The sequence below is a fragment of the Neophocaena asiaeorientalis genome, unplaced genomic scaffold, assembly GCF_003031525.2.
Source record: "Neophocaena asiaeorientalis asiaeorientalis breed wild unplaced genomic scaffold, Neophocaena_asiaeorientalis_V1.1 scaffold14, whole genome shotgun sequence".
Classification (NCBI taxonomy): Eukaryota; Metazoa; Chordata; class Mammalia; order Artiodactyla; family Phocoenidae; genus Neophocaena; species Neophocaena asiaeorientalis.
Window position 1 is genome coordinate 13,960,133 of NW_020175192.1, and position 24,960 is coordinate 13,985,092.

Below are 24,960 nucleotides of genomic sequence, written 5' to 3' on the forward strand. Positions count from 1 at the left end.
TTCATTGTATTTTGAAATGATATGTGTCCATGAGAGATTGAAAAACAGTTGGTCACCATAAATAGTTTAGGAAACCCTGCTCTAATGTATGTATAACACATCTAGAGAAAATGATTGCTTGAGTATTTCAAGGGGGTGGTACTTCAGCTATCTTGTATCTACATAGAGAGAAAAGGTAAAACATTGTTTTGTGAAGTGTTTAATCAGCCGCTGAATTAAACAATTGTCAGTATTTGCACATTTCTTGCTATTTGTTGCTTACAAATAAAGCAACATGGAAAGAATTGTTAATATCTCAAATTGGAAATTGAAAAAAAAACATTAAAGGAAACGGAAGTATTTTTTGCCTTTGGAAATTTCATGCACAGTAAGTGGTTCATGTCTACCACCAAGACTATAGATCATCGGTGATGCAAGAACATCCAAAAATGAAATATTTGAAGAAAAACAAAGGATGGGTGATGGTAGGAAACAGATCAGGCGATTTTGTCATTTAGTGTGAAACACGCTTGTTTTAAAGTAAGCCTCCTTTTAATCTAGCTAGTTTTTAAGAAATGGTTAGCATTTCTTAGGAGGATGATTTGCTCTAAAATGTTTAGAAGCAGCTGTTTTCTTTAGTTCTCTAAATTCATATGTTATCTCTTTTTTATCTTAATGGTGTCACTTGTTATTTATTATCATGAGCAATGGTCGAATTATAATAAAGCAGAATTCAAGTTTCAAAAGTGTATCATCAAAACAAAAACATAATTCAAAATCTTCTGACTTTTTTCTAACCTCTTCACTAAATCCAGTGTGATGTATACATATTAAAAGTCCTTTTCAATAGTGACTACAGTTGCTGTCTAATGGGTTTCTGGTATTGTAGCTCATCATTGAAAACCGTTTCTGTCTCTTTTTCTAAACTGCTTAATAAAGAGTTAAGAATAAGGATGTCTAGATCTTTGCAGCTGGGTTAATACCAATGATTAATTTTAAAAGATTGACTATTCTTAGTGAAAATTAAAATTACTCTCTGAGGCCTGTTGGAGTCTGGACTCATCTCATTTTTCCAATCTTCTCTCCTTCCAAACACAAACTCCGTGCTCCTGCTGGCTGGGCTGCACCATTGCATCACAGTGCCTTGTGCATTCCCACTAGCCTAACTTTGCCAATACCATTTTCCTTGCCTAGAAATGGCTCAGGTCTTCCTTTCCAGTTTTTCACAGCTTTCTGTTCCCCCAGATCCTTTCTGGATCACTCCAGCCCAGGTGACCTCTCTCAGCTAAATGTCTAGAATCTCTTGACTTTCTTACCACTTAGCTGTTGCTACTTATCTTGCCCAGCAGCCTGGAGGCATTCTCAAGGGATGTGTCCTCAAGGTCTAGAACAAGGAAATCCTGAGCCAACTAAACAGAAGAGGCAGGAAAAGCAAGATACATCGACATCACTTGTTCCCAGTCCTTCCCCGCCTTTAACCCTGGCCCTCAGCTTTTTGGTGGAAGGAAGAGAGAGAAAGAGGGTAAGAATGGGCTGACATTTGCCTGGACTTGGATTAACCTGGAGTAGGGATAATAGGGTCCACTGAGGGGAAGCTAAAGACCGTAGACGTACTAAATAATTATAATATTTACATCAGTTGTCAGCAATATATGGTAGTGATTTTTCAGTGTCACTTGGGCTGTTTCTAGGATTCCAAAATTGCAAATAAGTTATGTTTGTTTGTGTCATTCTTCCATTTCCCTCTCTGAACATCTTCACTCCTGAAATCTCTTCCTTTTCCTTAAGTCATCCAGGCCTTCTGTCATCTGACTGTTCAGAGTCACCACTGCATAGTTTATTCCTTCACCTCCAAATACCCCCCATCTCACAGTGGTTGGAATTCCTGTTATGGGGTGCTTGTTAATACTTGCTGGGAGATTCCAAGATGAAGGTCAGCTCTGTGAGAGGAGGAGAGGGGTGTAGGGCTGTATAGAAATTTATATCTAAAACAAGAACCTGGTCCAGATAAACATCTCCTTATCAAATGTGAGTGAGGAAACAACCAGGACCTCTAGCTCCTCATTGCGGTCATTATTCTTTTTATCTCCTCCTATCATGTCTGCATCTGGAGTTATTTCCACTGCTTTAAAATGCTGTTATTTTTCTTTGATTAGGCAATGAGTAGGCTGGCTAGTGGCAAATATGTGAAACTATATGACACAATAGGGCATCTTTGATTACTTTGCTTGTTCAATCAACTTCTCACATGTGTGTATCTTTTCTCTCACCTTTACCATAAGCTCTCTGAGGCTAGTGTCTTAAACAGTTCTATAAGCCCTGCACACTATTTGGTAAAATAGATATTCAGAAATATTTCTGATTATATTTATAAAATATGACATTTCTCTAGTCTTTCAGTGTCATGATAATTTTTCTTAAGCCTTAGGATTTTGTTATGCAGTACAAACTCTGAAGTACATAATGAAATTTATATGCATGTGGAAGAAGAATAAATGGGAAGCCTTCATTGACATTAAGCAATGATCCTTAAACTTCAGTGTGGATAAGAATTCCCTGGAGAGTAGATTACATTGAAGATTCTTGGGCCTAAGAGACTCTTATTCAGGAAGCGTGGAGGAATCCAGGTATCTGCGTTTTAAAACAAATATTCTAGAAAAATTTGAGGCACATTTTAACAAATCTTACATTAAGAGAGTATGCTTTTACTTTCAATTAAAAAGTCCATTTTTCTTTCAAGCAGAAAATTTATAAATGTTCTTTATGTGTAAGACATTCAAAGATAAATCAGACATGGATTTTATTATATAATATGAAAAAATAAGCCCTAATAATCATAACAAAAGGCATAAAAGGATAAAAACCTTAAAAAACTTCAAATATAGTATTGAGAGTTCCGGGAAAAAGGGCTCATTTCAGAGTAGTGGAAATCTTGGAAGCTTTCAAAGAGGAGGTATATACGGAAATTTGAGATAGTATAAAAGGAAATTTTAGGAAAAGGTAACAGTATTAGCAAAGACACTGAAGTAGAAAGTGCAGGATGTGGAGCGTGTGGGCATTCCTGTGATGGAGTCTCAGGGGCAGTTGGAAATGAGGTGGGTCGTTTGGCTGAGTAACTAGGGCTGGAGATTGTGCAGGCATATCTTTATTTGGATGAGACTCCTAAGAGAAAGTGTAAGGACAGACAAGAAAAGAAAATCCAAACATCTAAGCCATGTAACATTTTTAAGGCTTAGGAGGGGATTCAGTGAGATTCAGTCATAAATATTATTTGTTAATTATGTTAAATATGGTATCAATGAGTTCTATGATACGAATATGTAACTTTATTTCTTTGTGCTCTATGATGTTAACATCTATTATTTGAGGCAAACAAAATAAGACTCCCAAATTGTAAGATTAACACCAGTATTCAATCTATTAAAATGAAAATCAAAGCACTGTCTACCTAAGGTATTTCTAAAATATAATTCCATAGAATTGACCAGACACATATATTTTTTTAACGTCTATATCACTTATGCAGACACTTAAACAAATATAAACCAGGCTAAATTCTAGAGAATCACAAAAACATTATGAGGTATTCCTTTGCTCTCCTTCCTCTTAAAAACAAAACAAAACAAAAACCTGAAACCCCTAAGGGTTAAATAATTTCACTAAAGAAAACAGAAAGGAGATAAGCTGAAGTCATGGGAAATGGTAAAGAAAGAGCAAGAGGCTGGAAACCTACCACAGATGGAGCAAAGATTTTCCAGATGTGGAATTCTTCCTATGGATCTGTGCTGTCAGCCTGGCTCACTTAAGTTCTACCAGGAAAAAAAAAAGGCTTCCTTCTAATTTCTATATGTAATCTAACTAAACCTCCTTTGCTGAAATTTTATATTTTGTTTCCTCTAGGAAAAAGTCTTGCTATCTGTGATCTGCAGTTATTTTTTAAAAACTAGCTTCCATTCCAGATGGGAGCGCCTTTGGAACGCCTGAAGGTATTTGTCTGTGTGTCGGATATCTCCATTGCGAAAGACATTTCTAACGTCTCTTTGTCACAGTCCTTGTGTCCACATCACAGAAGGCCAGGGCGCTGCCTGCATGTGAGGATGGCAGGGTCGCTGCTCTGTTTATGTTCTGCTGTCAGGGACCATCTGGAAGCATGGCTCCTGATTAGCTGCAGAGCGATGACTGCCATCTCAGTCAGGGCCACACATCAGACTTTTTTTTAAAGGCCCCCAAATTTGGTGCTCAAAAATATTACAAAACAATGACAGTTTCATGATATAATAAATAAGCTGGCATCTCGATTCACCAAAGTCACAAAATAAGAAAACCCTTATATTCCCCCTTCCGGTCACCTGGCTGAACTTTGTTTTGCACAGAGGAAAGCTACTGTTTCCCTCATTGCAGCTGGAATGCAGTCATTGGTGGTCTTAGGGAAAAAAAAGTCATAGAAATGCCCCCACATCCCACAAATGTAGGTGAGTTTTTAAAATAAAAAAATGCTAAGTCATAAAATACAAGTAAGTCTAGTAGAATTCAGATTTTTTTCTTTTAAAGGCAGCTTATTTTAAAAAACGTATCAACTGTCTCACTCCCTGATCATTCGTTTGTTTGTATTCTTTCCTCTTTTGGTTTTACATTGTTAACTCTTATTATTTAATATCTTACTAATTACATTTAGTGGAATGAGAGAATGTGAAGCTAGTCTACTGAAAAGATGAAATTGTTGAGGGAAACAGCACTTGACTCAAACAAATTACAACGTACATTGAACCCAATGGCATGGTCAGGATGATGCTAAGGGATTTCTAAAGGTAAATACAAGATATGATGGTGTTGATGTGGTTGAGGGTGGCTGAAAGAGGGGAGACACGTTCTATGGGCTGAAAGGTAATTACAAAGCAGTGATATAGTTCTGTGGCCTAAAAAGGCAGTATAACTGTGAAAAATTATAATTTTATTGAACATCCACTATATATGTAGTTCTTGTTAGATCTTTTAGAGTAAACTATAAACAGGAGACCAAAATATGCCATGGTTCTTCACTGTGGCTGCTTATACTTTGAAGGCTTCATATATATATGAAGCAGAAAATAATGTGAGGCAGGTAAAATTAAATGATAGACTATTTTTGATACTAATTATATTCAATAGGAATTTGGAGAAGGATGTCTAATCATCTGAGTGCAAGGAACTCTTTCATGTTAGGTCTAACTAAAAGCCTGAGGCGTGAGGATACAGAGATACCCTGCAGGTGTGGGGTAGGGACCTCCTGAGAGTTGCAGCTGACACCTAGGGAGTCACCTGGGACAGATGCAGCTAAATTTTCCATCTCTTTCTCTAGTTTGCATTGTCTCTAACTTTACTTTATTGGTTCAGTTGCCCCATTATCCCGCTCCTCTTTGCAGAATGGTTTTCTCTGTGACTCCACCTAGCACTATATGTGAACTTTCAGCCAAAGCACCTGTTGCAGGTTGATTGAGTCTGTCTGGATCATAATATGCAGGAGAGGGAGAGGGAGAGAGAAGGAGGAAGAGGACGAGGAGGAGGGAAAGAGAGAGAGAAGGAGACTGTCTACCTGTCAGGTCACTCAGTTTTTCTCTGATCTTGAGTCACATGTGCCCCTCACCCCACCCGCCTGCCCCCAGTCCAGTGGACTCTGGTCATGGGTTAGGATGGGGGGGTCACAGTGCACATAGGCTGCCCCTTTCCAGGGCGGAAGATAAAATGAGCAGTGAAATCTGTCTGATTCAAAGGAAGAGTTCATCCAAGAGAAGAGCAATTGAGGAGGCCTTGGGCAAAGAGAGGCCCTCAAGCGAATCCTTGAAGGAAGCGTGTGATTTGGCAAAAAAAATAATAGAAGAGTATTTGGGGGACATTAAACTTCAGGAGCAAAGGCATAAGGGCAGAAATATGTAGATCATATAAACTATATGAATTATTACAGTTTTATTAATTTTGGTCATACTTTTATTAGAATTAATGGTGCTGTTAGGTAGGAAGAGGTAGAAAAAGCATCAGCTTTGGAGCACGAGAGAGTCATGTGCTGTGGAGCTTAGTGTGTACTAAAGATAACACAGAGGAAGCATCTCAGAGATGGCAAGGTAGGTACACGGCAAATAACAGCTGTTGATAACATATTTAGTAGTAGTATTTTTCTTTTGAAAACTTGGAGAATTCCGAAGGACAGAAATGAAGAAATCATGATCAATGGTTAAGAGAAGAGAGTTACTTTTGCCTAAAGAAGAAAGGATAAAAGTTAACAAAAGTGGACTGTGTAATATATTTTATGATCAGTGAGTTTAAAAAGTTTTTACACTAAAAATGTGTTAAATAAGCACCTTTAACTGAGGTATACCCAGACAAAGCAATGTTAATTCAGTACTTAAAAGAAACAAGCTATTACATCATGAAAAGACATGGAGGAACCTGAAATGCATATGCGTAAGTGAAAGAAGCCAGTATGAAAAGCCTACATGCTGTACCATTAAAGCATCACAGAGTAGATTCCCTGCCCTAAAAATCCTCTGTGTTCCATCGATTTATGCCTCACTTTCCCTAACCCCTGGCAACTCCTGATCTTTTTACTATGTCCATAGTTTGCTTTAAAAGAAGGTCATATAATTTGAACTGTACTTCCCATTCAGTTTTTCTGTGAATCGAAAACTGCTCTAAAAAATAAAGTCTATTAATTCAATAATCTCCTCTTTGGTGCATGCTAAGTGTTTTTAGATTTTTTTTTAATGATTGCTTTTATTTATTTATTTATTTTTGGCTGTGTTGGGTCTTTGTTGCTGCATGCGGGTTTCCTCTAGTTGCGTCGAGCACGGGCTACTCTTTGTTGGGGTGCATGGGCTTCTCATGGCGGTGGCTTCTCTTGTTGCACAGCATGGGTTCTAGGCATGTGGGCTTCAGTAGTTGTGGCACGTGGGCTCAGTAGTTGTGGCTCACCAGCTCTAGAGCGCAGGCTCAGTAGCTGTGGCACACAGGCTTAGTTGCTCCGTGGCATGTGGGATCTTCCCAGACCAGGGCTCGAATCCGTGTCCCCTGCATTGGCAGGTGGATTGTTAACCACTGCATCACCAGGGAAGTCCCAGTGCTTTTTAAAAGGATGCTGACAAGACTGTTGGGAGGCAAAGCTGAGACAAATAACACACTCAGTGGACAATGACAATCCACATGTGATTAAGAATGAAAACGACCAGTACAAACTATATACGCTATAGGTGTATCATTTCAAAAAATATGAAATTATCATGAGCAGGAGTTGTCATAGGAGACTTCAGGGTGAAGGTGGGACCCAAATGAGACCTTGGGGGATGGGGGAGTTAATTTCTGGAAGGGAAACAGTTGAAACAAAGGTCAAGTTATGCAGAAGCAAATTCAGGAGAAAAGCGAGGCTGCTACCATGGTTACAGCAGAAGGTGCAAGTTAGGGAGGATGGGAGATAAGGTTGGAAAGGAAGGGAAAGGTCTGATTAAGGAAAAATTTGCTCATCAGCCTGAGGAGTCTTGGCACTTAAACCACTATGTACAGCACAGTGGTTAAGAGCAAGCACTCTAGCCTGTGTTGCTTGCTTTGAATCTTGCCTTGGCCATAGGGTGACTTTGGTTATTTTAGGAAGCCTGAGTCTCAGCTTCCTCATCTCTCTAACGTGGAAAACATTACGTCTCCCTTATATGGTTGCTAGAGGATTATATGAGGTCATATCTATAAAGTGCTCAGAAAAGTGCAGGCACAGAGTAAATGTTTGCTATTATTATTCATTCAACCATTCATTTGACAAACACTAAGTCAAAAACCTCCTAAGAGGCTGGCACTACATAGGTGCAGGGAAAATGTCTGCCTTTCAGGACATCACAGCACAGCAGGGAAAACGTTTGGATAAATATATAGAAGACCACAGACTTAAAAAGGTAGATAAAGAAATGATGAAGTGTACCGTGTTGTCCTCCATTTATCTATTTCCTTAAATCCATAGGAAAGAACTGATTTAACATTTGTTTTAAGAAGAAGTTTATCACCAGGATTAACAAAGTGTTGTAGGTGAATATACTTCAAAAACAAACAGACAAGCAAACAAACAAACTCATAGAAAAAGAGATCAGGTTTGTGTTACCAAGGGCAGGGAGGGGGAATCGGATAAAGGTGGTCAAAAGGTGCAAACTCCCAGGTATAAAATAAATCAATACTAGGGATGTAATGTACGACGTGATTAATATAATTAACACTGCTGTACGTTATATATGAAAGTTCTTAAGAAAGTAAATCCTAAGAGTTCTCATCACAAGAAAACTTTTTTTCCTATTTATTTTGTATCTTTATGAGGTAATGGATATTCACTGAACTTATTGTGGTGATCATTTCATGATGTATCTCTGTCAAGTCATTATGCTGTGCACCTTAAACGTACACAGTGTTGTATGTCAATTATATCTCAAAATTGGAAGAAAAAAGAAACAGTTTACAAAATTAGCAGTTGGGAGTCACTGGAATGTGTTTTCTGGGGAAGCTCAATGGTTAGAAAAATTACAAAACAAAAAGCAAACCCCAATTTTGTGGGCGAGTGTGGGCTGTTGGTGACCATTTTGTTTAAACATCACTTGTAGAATTCTATAAGATCATTTCTACCTGATTACAGTAGTCAGGACAAAATAGCTTCTTGTATTCATAATCCATTCTCCTGAAATGGCCAGACTGGTGCTCTGGACAGCCTGCATACAACAATATGGGCACCAGCCTTTTCTTGGGCATTGGTTAATTTGTTACAGTTGTTAATTACTGTCTTAGATTTCCCACTTTGATAAATCATATCTCAAAATCATATATTAATTCTAAAAGACAAATGTTTATGGATCAGTCTGGAAAAGATGTTGAGCTCAAACTTTTGCCTACAGAAACACAAATCAAAGTCCTTCAAACCAATGGAAGGTCAATAAGAGAAAGAAAGTACAGTCACACTGGCAGAATTTTAGGTCATTTCATACTCAGACAGGTCGAAGTAATACCTAGTTATAGGTACTTTTCCAAAGTAAGTGTACCTCTCTGAAGAAATTAGAATTAATGTACAATTAACTTGTGGGTACATATTTGTGTATATATTCAAACTATAATAAAAATAACTGAACTGCAAACTGGGCAGTCTATAAAGGTAAATATTTGAAGGCATCAGATGATCTGATATGATGAGATATGATTTCAAACTAAATGAAAGTTGCATCGCTTTGTAAATAAAACTGATAGAAAGAGGCCCTTTCATAAACTGTCTTTCTTCAGGGGAGATTGAAAATGACAAATAAATATTTCTACTAATAAAAGGTCAGTGTCACAGTTCTAAGAGGGAAGTTTATGGCAATACAATCCTACCTCAAGAAACAACAAACATCTCAAATAAACAAACTAACCTTACATCTAAAGCAATTAGAGAAAGAAGAACAAAAAAGTCCCAAAGTTAGCAGAAGGAAAGAAATCATAAAGATCAGATCAGAAATAAATGAAAAAGAAATGAAGGAAACAATAGCAAAGATCAATAAAACTAAAAGCTGGTTCTTTGAGAAGATAAACAAAATTGAAAAACCACTAGCCAGACTCATCAAGAAAAAAGGTTAGAAGACTCAAATCAATAGAATTAGAAATGAAAAAGGAGAAGTAACAACTGACACTGAAGAAACACACAGATCATGAGAGATTACTACAAGCAGCTACATGAGAGCTGCTTGAGAGATTACTACATGCTAATAAAATGGATAACCTGGAAGAAATACACAAATTCGTAGAAAAGCACAACCTTCTGATACTGAACCAGGAAGAAATAGAAAATATGAACAGACCAATCACAAGCACTGAAATTGAAACTGTGATTAAAAATCTTCCAACAAACAAAAGCCCAGGACCAGATGGCTTCACAGGCGAGCTCTATCAAACATTTAGAGAAGAGCTAACACCTATCCTTCTCAAACTCTTCCAAAATATAGCAGAGGGAGGAACACTCCCTAACTCATTCTACGAGGCCGCCATCACCCTGATTCCCAAACTAGACAAAGACGTTACAAAGAAAGAAAACTACAGGCAAATATCACTGATGAACATAGGTGCAAAAATCCTCAACAAAATACTAGCAAACAGAATCCAACAGCACATTAAAAGGATCATACACCATGATCAAGTGGGGTTTATCCCAGGAATGAAAGGATTCTTCAATATACGCAAATCAATCAATGTGATAAAAAATATTAACAAATTGAGGAGAAAAACCATATGATCAACTCAATAGATGCAGAAAAAGCTTTTGACAAAATTCAAACACACATTTATGATAAAAACCCTCCAGAAACTAGGCATAGAGGGATGAATGAATCAATGAATTTGGTAAAGTAGCAGGATACAAAATTAATGCACAGAAATCTCTGGCATTCCTATACACTAATGATGAAAAATCTGAAAGTGAAATCAAGAAAACACTCCCATTTACCACTGCAACAAAAAGAATAAAATATCTAGGAATAAACCTACCTAAGGATACGAAAGACCTGTATGCAGAAAATTATAAGACACTGATGAAAGAAATTAAAGATGATACAAATAGATGGAGAGATATACCATGTTCTTGGATTGGAAGAATCAACATTGTGAAAATGACTCTACTACCCAAAGCAATCTACAGATTCAATGCAATCCCTATCAAACTACCAATGGCATTTTTCACAGAACTAGAACAAAAAATTTCACAATTTGTATGGAAACACAAAAGACCCCAAACAGCCAAAGCAATCTTGAGAAAGAGAAACGGAGCTGGAGGAATCAGCCTCCAGGACTTCAGACTATACAACAAAGCTACAGTAATCAAGACAGTATGGTACTGGCACAAAAACAGAAATATAGATCAATGGAACAGGATAGAAAGCCCAGAGATAAATCAACACACATATGGTAACCTTATTTTTGATAAAAGAGGCAAGAATATACAATGGAGAAAAGACAGCCTCTTCTATAAGTGGTGCTGGGAAGACTGGACAGCTACATGTAAAAGAATGAAATTAGAACACTCCCTAACACCATACACAAAAATAAACTCAAAATGGATTAAAGACCTAAATGTAAGGCCAGACACTATCAAACTCTTAGAGGAAAACATATAGAGGGGTGGGATAGGGAGGATGGGAGGGAGATGCAAGAGGGAGGAGATACGGGATTCACTTTGTTATAAAGCAGATTCACTTTGTTCTAAAGCAGAAACTAACACACCATTGTAAAGCAACTATACTCCAATAAAGATATTAAAAAATAAAGGTCAATGTGAGTTAAAATATGGAAATGCAGAACTGCCTTATTAGCCTGTTCTGGTAGTTCATAGCCACCTCTTCAAAGCTGACAAGCCATTCTTTCAAGGGAGCAATGGGGGAGCAAAATGTGCAGAAGACTTTTTCGAGGAAGAAATTTCAAGGCTGTCAGATACTGTGAAAAGTTATGGTCATTGACAGACCAGAGATTAACAAAGTGCCTGCATGGGTTGTTTGGTATGTCACATAAATGGATTAATTTAGAACTATTTCTTGAGCATCTGCTCTGTGCAAGATCATACGCTGGGTGAGGGGCTGACAAAGATGAAATGTGGGGTTTATGCCTTTAAGGAAGTCACAGACTGACAGGGAAGAGAATCCATGAATCAAATTTAGGAATCACTAAATGCTGTAGAAAGATACAGCTGCCTTTGGATAACCACTCTAAGTGCAGGAGGTAGTATATATATGTGTGTTTGTGTGTGTGTGTGTGTGTGTGTGTGTATATATATATACACACACACACACACATATATATACATATATTTTTTTTAATTTTAAACAGTTCTTTTTAAAGGAATTTTTTTCTTTTTAAAAAAATTTAATTAATTAAATTATTTATTTATTTATTTTTGGCTGTGTTGGGTCTTCGTTGCTGTGTGCAGGCTTTCTCTAGTTTTGGCGAGCGGGGCTACTCTTCGTTGTGGTTCACGGGCTTCTTATTGCAGTGGCTTCTCTTGTTGCGGAGCACGGGCTCTAATTGGCAGGTGTATTCTTAACCCTTGCACCACCAGGGAAGCCCGGTAATATCTGAATTGCAACTTGCTAAAAGAAAAATTATCGTGTACTCATGTTGCTTGCAGTATAATTGAGAAGAAAAGGAAATATGTTTGATTGGTTCTGGTGATACAGTAGCTTTGTTTTACCTACTTGGTAATAAAAGAAATATCAATAGAACGTTAAGAAATAGATTTTAAAAATGATCTGTATTGAAAAATATCCTATGAATTCGAGATCTCTGGCATTTAAGAAGAGCTTACTTGTATTTTTCATGAATTCCTTGATACCTAAAAGCTAATGTGTTTCCTCTCAACAGCCCGCTCAGCACAGCCAACTTTTCATGGATTAGTTTACATTAAGTTTCAGAAAAACTGAGAGGTTATGTGTGGGCATACCCTAAATTCCTTTCTCATAAAAAAGCAGGCAAGCAGAGACCATAATACTAAGAAAAATGAAATAAGTGAGTGTTCATAAGCCATTAGTAAAGAAATAATGAATTTCATTTTCTGAGGGTGAAAGGGAATAAAGAATTTGGAATGCTGGCCAAAATCCAGCCTGGCCTGATAAAGACAATTTTCAGATCCTGTCCAACCCTGTAGAACAGCTGGGGATCTTTGCAGTTATAGAAAGTGCTTCACCTACAATAGAATGATAGGATTCTACATTTAGCTTTGGGAGTATTGTGCATATAAAGTATTTGCTGATTTATTTATTTATTTAATTAAAATTATTTATTTATTTAATTTAAATTTAATTTATTTATTTAATTTTAGCTGCGTCGGGTCTTTGTTGCTGTGCACGGGCTTTCTCTAGCAGCGGTGATTGGGGTTACTCTTTGTTGCAGTGCATGGGCTTCTCATGGCAGTGGCTTCTCTTGTTGTGGAGCATGGGCTCTAGGTGCTCAGGCTTCAGTAGTTGTGGCTTGTGGGCTCAGCAGTTGTGGCACACGGGCTTAGTTGCTCCGCGGCATGTGGGATCTTCCCAGACCATGGCTCAAACCCGTGTCCCCTGCATTGGCAGGTGGATTCTTAACCACTGTGCTACCAGGGAAGTCCCCTTTGCCGATTTTTTTAATATGTCACTTGTTCTTTCATTTCCCAAACATCAAGCAACTACAATAATGCTAGGCATTGGAAACAGAATTGAATGAAACAAAATTCCATCTTTCAAGGTGCTTACGGGCTAGTGAGTGAGACAGCACTAAAAACGACCTGATCTGTACTAAAATAGAGACATAAAATAAGGCAATCTTTCAAAGAACAACGCTGAAATCTAGCAGTTCTAGTTTTGTCTTTTCATCAAATCCCTTTGGATCTATTGATACTGGAACATGACAGAGTTGAATAGATCACACTGGTAATTCTCTGAATCAAAGAAATGATGATCAGACTAGAAAACGAGGAATGTCTTTGCATTTCAGTTTTTTGTGGGTTTTTTTGGTTGTTTGTTTTTGGTCCTCTGCATTTCCCTTCTCCGTGGTCAAAAGCTGCCAAGAAAATTAATACCAAAAGGCGCCAAGTCTGGGCTTTGTTATTTAGTATGTTTACAAGGAGCTTGGAATGAAATTATGAAAATCCTATTTTTCCCCCTCACACGAGTCACAAAGAAGTGCTTGATTTCTATGTTCTGCCTTACTAGCCACAACACAAAGTTTGGAGAGGCTATGAACCTGTCATATGCTTCTGAAAGCTATCTTTCACAAGTGTTTCAGGCTATAATTATTCTTTATCTTGATTTTTAACATTTTCTGGCCAACAAAATAACCTAGAGGCAGGAGAACAAACATTCTAAGAAAAATGACCAAGGAACGTAACCAAAGTTGGATTCTGAGTCACCTTTCTCAATGGTGCCCTTCACACACTTGTATGGGATAGATCCCCAAATAACATCATTAAGTAGTTGCCCAGCTGAGATATCTGGCAGTTGTGGGGGCAATAGGCATAAAGGGGGGGGGCAGTTTTAGAACCATGTTAATTCTAAATGATTAAGATGGGAGCCAAAGCCTCTTTGTGATAATTATAATTAATTGGTTAACGTGTATTTACAGAACACCCACTATGTGCTAATAGCTGTTTTAATTACAGACCATGCAAAGACCACATTCCTGATCTAGAAAAGCTCACAGCCTAGAGAAGAGAACATACAGCAAAGCAAGATGATAAGACTGTAATTGAAAACACAGAGTGTTCTAGGAACACCAAAAAATCAAGGACTAACCCTGCCTGGGAAATAATTCATTAAGGAGGTGTTATTGTTGGACAAGTAGAATTTTCAAGACAGAAAAGGCAAAAAGAAATTTGCCATTTTTGGCTCATGACTGTGGTCTGTTTTCTATGGGCTGCCATGTAGTCTGACAAAATTTGTGTTTTATGATTTAATTTTAGAATGAGAGATTTCGTATTACTCCTTAATACTACTTCTCAAATACGCTCAGAGAGTCACATTTTGGTGACTAAAATGCAATGCTAATTTTCTAATTTACATGCTTCTAGGCAATAGGGAACACATTCTAAATTATAAGGGTAGATATTTTTCTCCTTCATGTGATTGAATGAAACTATATTCATTTAGGATGAAGAAAAACACGGTCCGTATCTTCTCTTTTTCTTGGATAAGTCATTTCTCTCTTTCTCCCTCTATCTTTACCTATCATCTGTATTTTTAAAAAGGCAGTGCACGATCTACGTAGAAGTAGAAAGATCCAAAGTTAGAAGGGGTTCTGTGGCTGTATGTTGTGGCTGAAGTTGGACAAACAAACCAACCAACGAACACAAAGGAATAGAAAGAAGAGAAAACATTGGTAGGTTTATCAGTGAGACTCCTAGCAGGAAACAGATGGCACCGTGGGTAAACTGAGGGGAGTTTAGTAACAGAACTATTGATAAAGGTGTAGGGGAACCACAAGGCAAGAGGAGAGAATGGTTGTCAGAACCTGGTAACCTGGGTGGAAAAGGAAAAGGCCAGCAGTGACTCCTCGGGAAGCCGAGCAGGGAGTAAACTACCCAACCGCACAGCCGTACTGTCCTCCCAACCGTCGTCAGTTTCTTGCTGGGCCTCCTCACTGGTGCGACAGGAAAACTGAAAGGAGGGCAGCCCATTGATTTTGCCCACACTGGTCTGCCTGCAGGTCACAGAGCTGGGGGGAAGCAGGGTGGAGGGTGGGTCTGAGGGGTGAACTGGGCCTATCCAATACCATATACCACACCCAGATTACAAATGGCCCGCTACGTCAAGCAGGAACGTTTGATCTTGTCCTGTCATTAGTGAGGAGGCCCAACAAAAGTTGAAGTAGAAGACGATATGATCAGGTGATGCTTTTCAAAGATAACTTCGGTGACGGCGTAGAGAGTGAACAGGTGTAATGACCAGTTAAGGCAGGGAAACAGCTCTGGATGCCGTTTCAAAGTCCAGTGCAAAGTGAAGGCTGCTTTAAAAACAACGGCAGAAAGGATGGACACAGGATGATTAGGTGGCAGTGTCGACAGGACTGTGTGCAGGAGGTCAGGGAGGGAGGATGGGAGCTGGGTAGACAGGATCCAATTACCCCAGGGTCTAGGGATGCTGGGGAGTCCTAGGAAAATGGGACTCAGGGTATATATTTCTTAGGGACTAACCTTTTGTGAAAATCAAAGATTATCTGTTCACTAGAGAGAATTTCACCTTAATTGACTAGGAATTTCTAAAGAGATGTTACAATATGGCCAAGTCTGCCTATGCTATGATGACCTCTGTCTGAATTAACTTACTCAGAGGCTTTTGGAGAAAGTGATCTCTTTCTTCCACGTGGACAGCTGGCTCAGCTGTTAATTGGTGCCCCGAGGAAGCATTTAAGAACTCTTGGAGCATGGGAGGGAGGGAGACGCAAGAGGGAAGAGATATGGGGATATATTTATATGTATAACTGATTCACTTTGTTATAAAGCAGAAACTAACACACCATTGTAAAGCAATTATACACCAATAAAGATGTAAAAAAAAAAAAAAGAATTGGAGCAGACCAGAGCAGCAGTAACACAGCTAGCTTCTATTTGGCTGGCACACATACTGGTTATAAGCACAACTCATTACCATAAGAAACAGCTACCATGTTTTAGAGCCTACTTTGTGCCAAGCATTGTTGCCTTACAATAACAACATGGCAACTTCTTTATTTATACTTTAGAAATGGGACAATGAAGAGGTTAAGTAACTTGCTCAAGGCCACATGGATAGGAAGCAGATGTGCTGGAAAATATACCAATGGCACTGGGCCCACTCTTTACAGATTCTGGTGGCATAAGGGAAGTTAAATGAAATTATTCTGTGTTGGATACAATTACACATATTGATACTTGTGTGATTAATTCTGATTTTTAAAAACAAATTTATTGGACTCTATTTCAGATCTGGAGAATACACATTCCGATATAGAATTTCTTGAGAACAATATTTTTATTTGATTCTTTTCCTGGGAAGCTTTCTGAATAACCTGGGTTAAGAATTTTTCAATTGAGAAGAGGAAAAGGGGGACGCTGGCCCAATGAAATATGCTCAGCTAGAGTTTGAGTTCCTTCCAGGCAAGGACCATGCCTTGTTCATAACTGCTTCCTTGATAAAACCTAATATGATGCCTACTATATGTTGCTGTTCAGTAAGTATTTGTGGAATAAATGAACCAATGGGATGCTGTTTCAAAATAGTCTCCCCTTGGAGGGTTTTGTCACAAGCAGCAGAATGATTCCACTAGGCTGAATTTATACAGCAGCACGGATCAGAAGAGAAGATGGTTACTTAAAGCACACACTGGGGCTTCCCTGGTGCCACAGTGGTTAAGAATCCGCCTGCCAATGCAGGGGACATGGGTTCGAGCCCTGGTCCGGGAAGATCCCACATGCCGTGGGGCAACTAAGCCCATGTGCCACAACTACTGAGCCCATGTGCCACAACTACTGAAGCCCGTGTGCCTAGAGCCTGTGCTCTGCAACAAGAGAAGCCACCACAATGAGAAGCCCACGCACTGCAATGAAGAGTAGCCCCCGCTCGCAACAACTAGAGAGGGCCCTGTGCAGCAACAAAGACCCAATGCAGCCAAAAAATAAATAAATTTATGAAAAAATAAATAAATAAAGCACACACTGGGGCAACCACACAACTGCAACTCAAGAATTATTAATGGAATGTTCCCAAAATGATTTTGTTTAGAGCTTCACAAAGCCTGGTGGAGTTGGTTCCAGTTGGCTTGGATGAGAGGTCACATAGATTAAAATAGATTTTCTTAATAAGAAACAATAGGCTACATTCATCTAGCAAAACAGAGGGAAAAAAAAAATGACAGGCCTTATGGGTAGGAATGAAGCTTAACCCTATTTAGAGGCTCAATTAACCCCCAGAAGATTCAGTGGGTCCTCTGCCTTCCTTGCCATTCCTCTGTCTAGCAGAGCTTAAAAATAGAGATTCATAAAGAGGAATAAAGGGATTCACATTTGTGCATAAAACACACAAAATATTTTAAATATGGCATAATAAATTTCAGAAATAGAAGAAATTGATTGGACTTTCATGGTCCTTTAAAACTTTTTGAAATAAATCATACTGTCTTTTGAATTGGCAAATCCGTTACCAACTGAATAAAATATTCAAACATAACCCTTTATCTTGACATATAAATTCATTGATTAAAAAAATCATTTCTTTCTTATATTTATATTGTCAAACAAAATTGTATTTCCTCTTAAAATAATCAGTACATTCTCAAGAAATCTAAATTAAAATCCATTGTGGAGTAAATTTCCATCATTCTAATATTTTAATACACAGAAGCCAGGTTCTGCAGAAATCAGCCCATCCTGGGTTAAACATCAGAGATGGGACATCCAGGGGCCTGGTTAGGTCATACATATCCATTGGTGGATCCTACCTTTCACAGATCGTCTTGCAGAACCTCTGTGAAAGGAAGTTATCAACTTTTAAAATTTGTGCCCCAGCAGTATAGAAATGACCAAAAGAGATCATTAAATAGTGACAATTAATTTCATGTTTTTGTTTTTGTTGGGGAGGAAAATATCCAGGATTATGACAAAAAGTGGTGGTTGCATTATATTTATGCTCTCTGTTTAATTAGCTCTTTGTTTTAATAAAATTATCTTTAAGAGAAGCTTGATAACTGAAATGCTTCTTCCTATCAGATTGACATCATTTTAGTGGCAGAGGGAGAAGTCTTTGCTTCTCCAGTCCCTCAAGCAATGGCATTTCCATCCCTCCTCACTCTTTCCCTCCAGCCAAGAATTCCTATCCTAATTTTCTCCTTGGGGTATGAAAGAATCTGCTGATTTTCTGGAATAAGATGACAACTTTGCTCTGTTACACACTTTGTTTAAATTGCAGCCACTTTTGCGAATTACAGAGAATGTCACAACTCAAGATAAAGCACAACTTTGGCTAAGTTTCTTTTTCTTTGTGATGCAAATTCTCTCTTAACCATTTATGTCTTGTCCTAATGAGATAGCTGATACATCTATTATTGAAGGTATTAGAGCTCTGGAATGGTCATTTGAATTCGTTTAGTATATGTTATTAATCCAAGTAATACCAATGCATAGATAAACTAAGCGGTTTTTCTCTTGAACTGACACGTGATGCCAGTTCAATATCTTCCTTCTATTCTGAAGGCTTATCTTTCAACGTATTAGAGAGAAGAGGCCAGACACAGCCTAAACAGAGGAGAACACTTTAGCTCATGGAAGAACACAAACTATGAAAACTTGTGTGTGAAAACTATCTGGCAGCAAAAATCAAATCACTGAACTTGACAGAGAACATTCCCCATATAACAATCCTATCAGACCAACTCAAATGCGTTAGTGTAAAGTCACTTGGAGTCGTAACACCTTTTAGATGATACTCTAAACTTTTAAATTGGCTCAAAAATTACACACGTCTAAGAGCTAAGTGATATGCTTCAAGTTTGGTAAAGCACCTTTAATCAGTTTTTTAAAAAGATGATTATTATTACACAGAAAACATAAGACAATATTGAGGAGGATCAAAAGATTTTTAAAAAGCACATAATTCCATCAATTCAAGTCTGATTTTTCATATTTCTGTATTTCTCATTAGTCCTTATCCATTTCCCATAATACTGTTAAGTAGTTATAATCATAGCACAAAGCATAGAAAATATTATAATTTTTCTCTAGTACAACTGTTCATATTGCTTCACAATTATATTTTTGATGGTATGACATCAGCTTTAAACAAGTACATCTTTTTCTAGGACTACTAAATAAGCTACTAAGATTTTTTAAAATCTTGATAATTATAGTCTTCCTTCAGTATCCGCAGGGGATTGGTTCCAGGACTCCCTGATGGACACCAAGATCCACAGATGCTCAAGTCCCTTATATAAAATGGCCCAGTGCTTGCATACAACCTACACACATCCTCCTGTATACTTTAAATTCATCTCTACATTACCTCTAATACCTAATACAAAGTAAATGCTATGTAAATAGTTGCCTTTATGGCAAATTCCAGTTTTGCTTTTTGGAACTTTCTGGAATTTTTTGTTTTTTCAAATATTTTCAATCCAGGGTTGTTGAGTCTGTGGATGCAGAACCCATGGATACGAAGGGCCAACTGTATTAACAACAGATGTCCAAAGACCATTCCTCAGTACACTGAATGACATCTAATTATTTTCCTCAAGAAAAAAGTTGTGGTTGCAGTTACAGCTAATGCTACAAGAAGTACACACCTTATTCTAACAAAATGTAATCCTATGCTAGAAAACCATATTTTTTCCTACATTTTGAGCAAAACTTATTTTTCAGGAATTCAACCATAACTTTTGCCCAGAGACTGACAAGATGTATACATTTTAGATATTTAATAAAATATCTATACGAAGATGGAATTTTATTCTAAAATAGGTAGGAGTGAAAACACAACCAATGTCAACTTACCAGCCTTTTCTTTCTCTGAAGTACCTGGAATAGCCTGAAAGAGAAAAAAAGCCACAAAATTGTGGTATTATTAGAAGGAAACAGCAAATAACTTTATTAGGAACAAAATGATGTCCCATAAATGAAGCAAAAATTAAATAGAAGCTGACACTAGAAATATGAGAGAAGAGGAACTGAATAAACATTTTTTTTCCAAAGAAGGCATACAAATGGCACATGAAAAGGTGCTCAACATCACTAATCATCAGGAAAATGCAAATCAGAGTCACGATGAGACATCACCTCATACCTGTAGAGTGGCTATCATCAAAAAGGCAAGAGATGACTAGTATAGGCAAGGATGTGGAGAAAAGGGAACCCTTGTGCACTGTTGGTGGGGATGTAATTTGGTGCAGCCAGTATGGAAAACAGTATGGAGCACAACTACTGAGCCTGCGCTCTAGAGCCTGCGAGCCACAACTACTGAGCCCGTGTGCCATAACTACTGAAGCCCTTGTGCCCAGAGCCCGTGCTCCACCACAAGAGAAGCCACTGCAATGAGAAGCCCATGCACAATGAAGAGTAGCTCCCACTCGCCACAACTAGAGAAAGCCTACGTGCAGCCAAAGGCAGCCAAAAATAAATAAATGAATTAATTTATTAGAAAATGAAAAGAGGATATCAAAGAGGTATCTGCACTCCCATATTCATTGCAACATTATTCACAATGGCCAAGATATGGTAACAGCCTCAGTGTCCATCAATGGATAAATGGGTAAAGAAGATGTGGGGTGTGTGTGTGTGTGTGTGTGTGTGTGTGTGTGTGTGTGTATAACAGTATATTATTCAAAAATGAATAAGAAGGAAATCGTACCATTTGCAATAACATGTACCTTGAAGGCATTATGCTAAGTGAAATAAGCCTGACAGAGAAAGACAAATACAACATGGTATTTTTAATATGTGGATTCTCTAAAAAAAAAAAAAAAAAGTGTGCAACTGATAGTATGAGAGAGTAGAAAAGTGGTTGCCAGGGGCTGGTGGAGTGGGGGAAATAGGGAAGGATTAGTAAAAGGGTATAAACTTTCAGCTGTATGATGAATAAGATCTGATGAACTAATGAAAGCATGGTGAATACAGTTGGTAACATTGTACTATATAACTGATATTTGTTAAGAGAGAAGAACTTAAATATTCCCACCCCCACAAAAAGTATATGAGGTGATGGATGTGTTAATTAACTAAAGGGGGAATCCTTTCACAATGTATACATATATCAAATCACTACAATGTACACTTTAAATATCTTACAATTTTATTTGACAACTACACCTCAATAAAGCTGAAAAGAAAAAAAAAAAAGAGTTGTGGAACTATTGGTAAAGTCACTAGAGCCAGTTATGCTAATGCTAAATCAGTCATGTAATTGTTTTCCTCTCTGAAGACAGACCCATCTTACCCTTAAAAGATACTGGCAATAAATGAGACTAAAAACACGTTTGAATTGGGGTTGAATTTTTGTAGTTCGATTTCTTTGTCCTATTTTGGGAGGCAGAAAAAGTAAATTGTTTGGTTAGTGTCTGGGCTTTCAAGTCTCTGCTCTGTCCCCTCGAGGTTCAGATTCCTCCCTTATAAAAGGGGGATAAACACCTCTACTTCACAGGGCTGCTGAAAGGACTAAATGTAGTAGCTTCTGTAAAGCACATGAGGTCCCTGGGAAAAGGGAGCTGCTCTTACTATTTGTTACTATGGGCACTGGGCCAATGGGCCAAATTACTGATATGAGAGGTTTAGAAGTTCAATTCCCAGTATCTATTATCTATCCCTACTATTTAGAAAATAGAGTTCAGAATGAGAGGTCTTTAACAGACTTTAAAGTAGAACAGTATAGTTCTACTCCTTGTCAATACACTAAAACAAACTAAGGAAGTGAGCTTTTGGTTGCCATTCACCTCAGTTACTCATGATTAAAATACAGTTAACATGAGTGTATTAACTGTTATTGGAAGCCTTTTATAAATCTATCCGGCCCACTGGGATTTGACGCCTTCCACTCCACAGCCACTGACCACACAAGATGTCTACAAGCATGTCTCTCTTCCCTTATTTAGGGGACAAAGTCCTCAGAGTTGAAGTAAGAAAACTAGGCTCAAATGGGTAATTAATTTTGTTGCAAGTGTGTGTGTGTGAGCACATATGTGTGTGTGTGTGTGTTTGTGAGAGAGAGAGAGAGAGAGAGAGAGAGAGAGAGAGGAAGGCTCACGTGCACCTCTGTTGTAGATCAGCCTAAGGAAATGATAATATCAATCTTCGTTTCTGGAAATATTAAAGATCAAGACACCTATATCTTTGTGAGATATTGATTATTTTTGAGATCCTCACCTTTGGAATTTACAGGATTTGGAGATTGAAGTAATTTTTCAAATAAGGGAAAAAATCTTTCTACAGATAAAAAAATAGAGGGGTTTTTTTTTTGGCAAGATTGATCTATAGTGAAAGCATATTTTGATTGAATCTTGATCTACATTTAGTTGTTCACTTTTTATTCTCTGGGTGTGAACACTGACTCTGTGTCCTGGCAAAGATGCAGCCATGAAGAGAATACTAGGTTATTAAATGGCAGAGTGGAGAACCATGTCCAGAGACCAGGGCATCAGAGGGACTGTATAGGCTGTAAGCGTCTTCCTCAGCATCCTTTCATTTATAGCAGGATCATCGGATTTTTCCTTTGTTTCAAGAACTTCTCTGATTCTATACTCCCTTGACAAGAAAGTCTTTCTACAGTTTTAGTGATGTTTGATTACTTTTTATGTCTATATTTGGGGAAAGGTCTAAAAATGGAATTAAATCCATACTACATATTTTAAGCCTAGCCCCTAGATTTGCCCCCTGACTGGAGATCAGGGCTTTTAAATTAAATTTCCTCTTTTGTTTTAAGCAAATAAACAACAAAACAAAACAGAAACCCTTTCATTGACAAGACTGTAAAGGTTGGTGATAGGTAATTAAAGGACGTTCATGGAGAAAGTCCCTCAGTGTATGAAGAGCTAACACTTACTAGGTTCTCAGAATGTACAAAGTACAGTTTTAAGCTCTTACCTGCATAAACTCACTCAATCCTTAGACCAACTCTGTGAAGTCTTAAAAAATAGAGTAACTTTTGCAAGGTCACAGTAATGGAATGGAAGCCAGGACACAACAACTGGCATGCTGACCTCTGAGATCACTAACACTAATTTCAAAATACTAATCAGAATATTTTGAAATGAAGGAGGAGAAAGGTTTGAAGAGGTCCTATGAGAAGACATTGACTTAGTTACAAAATATTTGTGCAGGAGTATCTGTATGAGACATTTAGAAATTCTCTAAGTAAGCTCTCTCTTCTTATAGTTAAGGCATTTTAGGCAAATTGAATGTCTTACACCAAATCACAAGTTGACCAGTGAAAGGCCTTTTCCATATTTTATTCTACTTGATTACAAAATGTGTAACCAAGCATGGATAAGTAAATATTTAATAAAGATGTTAATCAATGAGTTACCCTACAAACAAAAATATTTTAGCCTCCATATAGCCAAAGCCAATACGTCATGTAGAGAATGCCAGTTACTTTAGAAGCTTACCCCATGTTCTGCATGAATCTTTAAGCTACCAAAGCTCACTTCCATTAAATAACTTCAATGGCCATATCATTATGTGGAGAAAGAAAAGTCAAAGTTTAATGTACCCAAGATTTAATAACTTCTCTTTTAAAGTAAAACCACATAGTAATAACAGCTGGATATCCCTCAGCTGATTTATCTTTGAATTTGAGGGAGAATTGTCTCTTTAGAAAATGGTTTATGAATACATTGATTAGATTTGTGAAATTTCCCAGTGTTGAAAGGCATTAACTTAGAAAAAATGCTGACACTTGGTTTTCAATTAATTAAAGCTATTGGTTGATTCTTAATTAGATGCCTCACATTATTCTACGTACAAAAGCTGTAAGCAAAGTTTTCTTCTTTGTGGAATTCACAATCCAATTGAAGAAGATACATGAGACTAGTTCCAAGCAGAGGTTGCTGAATGACAGCGATTAGCACCCTCACTGGTGTGACATTAATAGGTATAGGAAGATAGTAGGTAATTAGGACTACCTGGGTGGAAATGGAATGGTTTTCCTGGACATTGAACCCATGGGGAGGAAGTGCTGGTGAGGAGATTTCTTTTTATCTTTGACTTCTGAGAAGTGGCATGGCTAGATCTGGGATCATGTCCTGAGGTTTCATTGTCTAATATCTGTTCCTGGGTTTGGGGAAAAAACATTTCATGCAAGCTGCCTGTGTCATCTGGTACAGAGTAGGTGTTCGTCAAACCTTTGTGGGATTAAAATGCCAAGTGTGTATTTGTATATATAGTTTAAATAACATGTATGACTTGCTTATGAGAAAGCTCCCATAAAAAGCATATTTTTGAATTCATTAGGGGTTTTTGTTAATAGCTGCCATATGTTTCATTTGAACTGTATCCTCAGGAAGTGATTTAACATTTCTGGCAATAAAGCAATTAAAGAGGATTTTCCTGCTGGCCATATGGGTTCGCTGTAACTTCATATTTTCTTCTCTCATTTCTCAATGGAACAAAGGGAAGTCTACTAATAACTTCCAAATGAGAGAAGAAAATTATTCATGGTCTTTTGTTATTTTTCTCTGTGATATTCAAATGATAGGATAACAACTTTTCCTATGGCTCTACTGACCCTCCTGTAGTTCTCCACATGCAAAGATTTTCATTTATGTTGATCTGTTAAGGTATTTTACAATTGAATTTTTAAAAAGCCATTAAAGAGAAACTTTTTAGTAAAAGGGGAGGAAACAATTTGCTTTCTCTAAATGAGGTCTTTTAAAGCTGTGTGTGGGAGCCTGGACTGTGTGTGTGTCTGTTTATGTTTTTAGACATGAAATGTGGCTGGGGAAATGCTCATTTTGACGTGCGCTGCGGAAATGTTGTAGACATATGTTGATTCA

The 24,960-nt window shown here is 37.7% G+C and overlaps 1 protein-coding gene across 1 annotated transcript in view; it reads right to left on the reverse strand.

Annotated features, from left to right (window-relative positions):
• The window catches only part of DLC1 (DLC1 Rho GTPase activating protein), a 475,727-nt gene that overhangs the window by 186,947 nt on the left and 263,820 nt on the right, over positions 1–24,960 (reverse strand). The window contains exon 5 of the mRNA XM_024765029.1: positions 19,973–20,006. Coding sequence (XP_024620797.1) covers positions 19,973–20,006 — 34 coding nt within the window. The remainder of the gene's footprint in view (positions 1–19,972; positions 20,007–24,960) is intronic.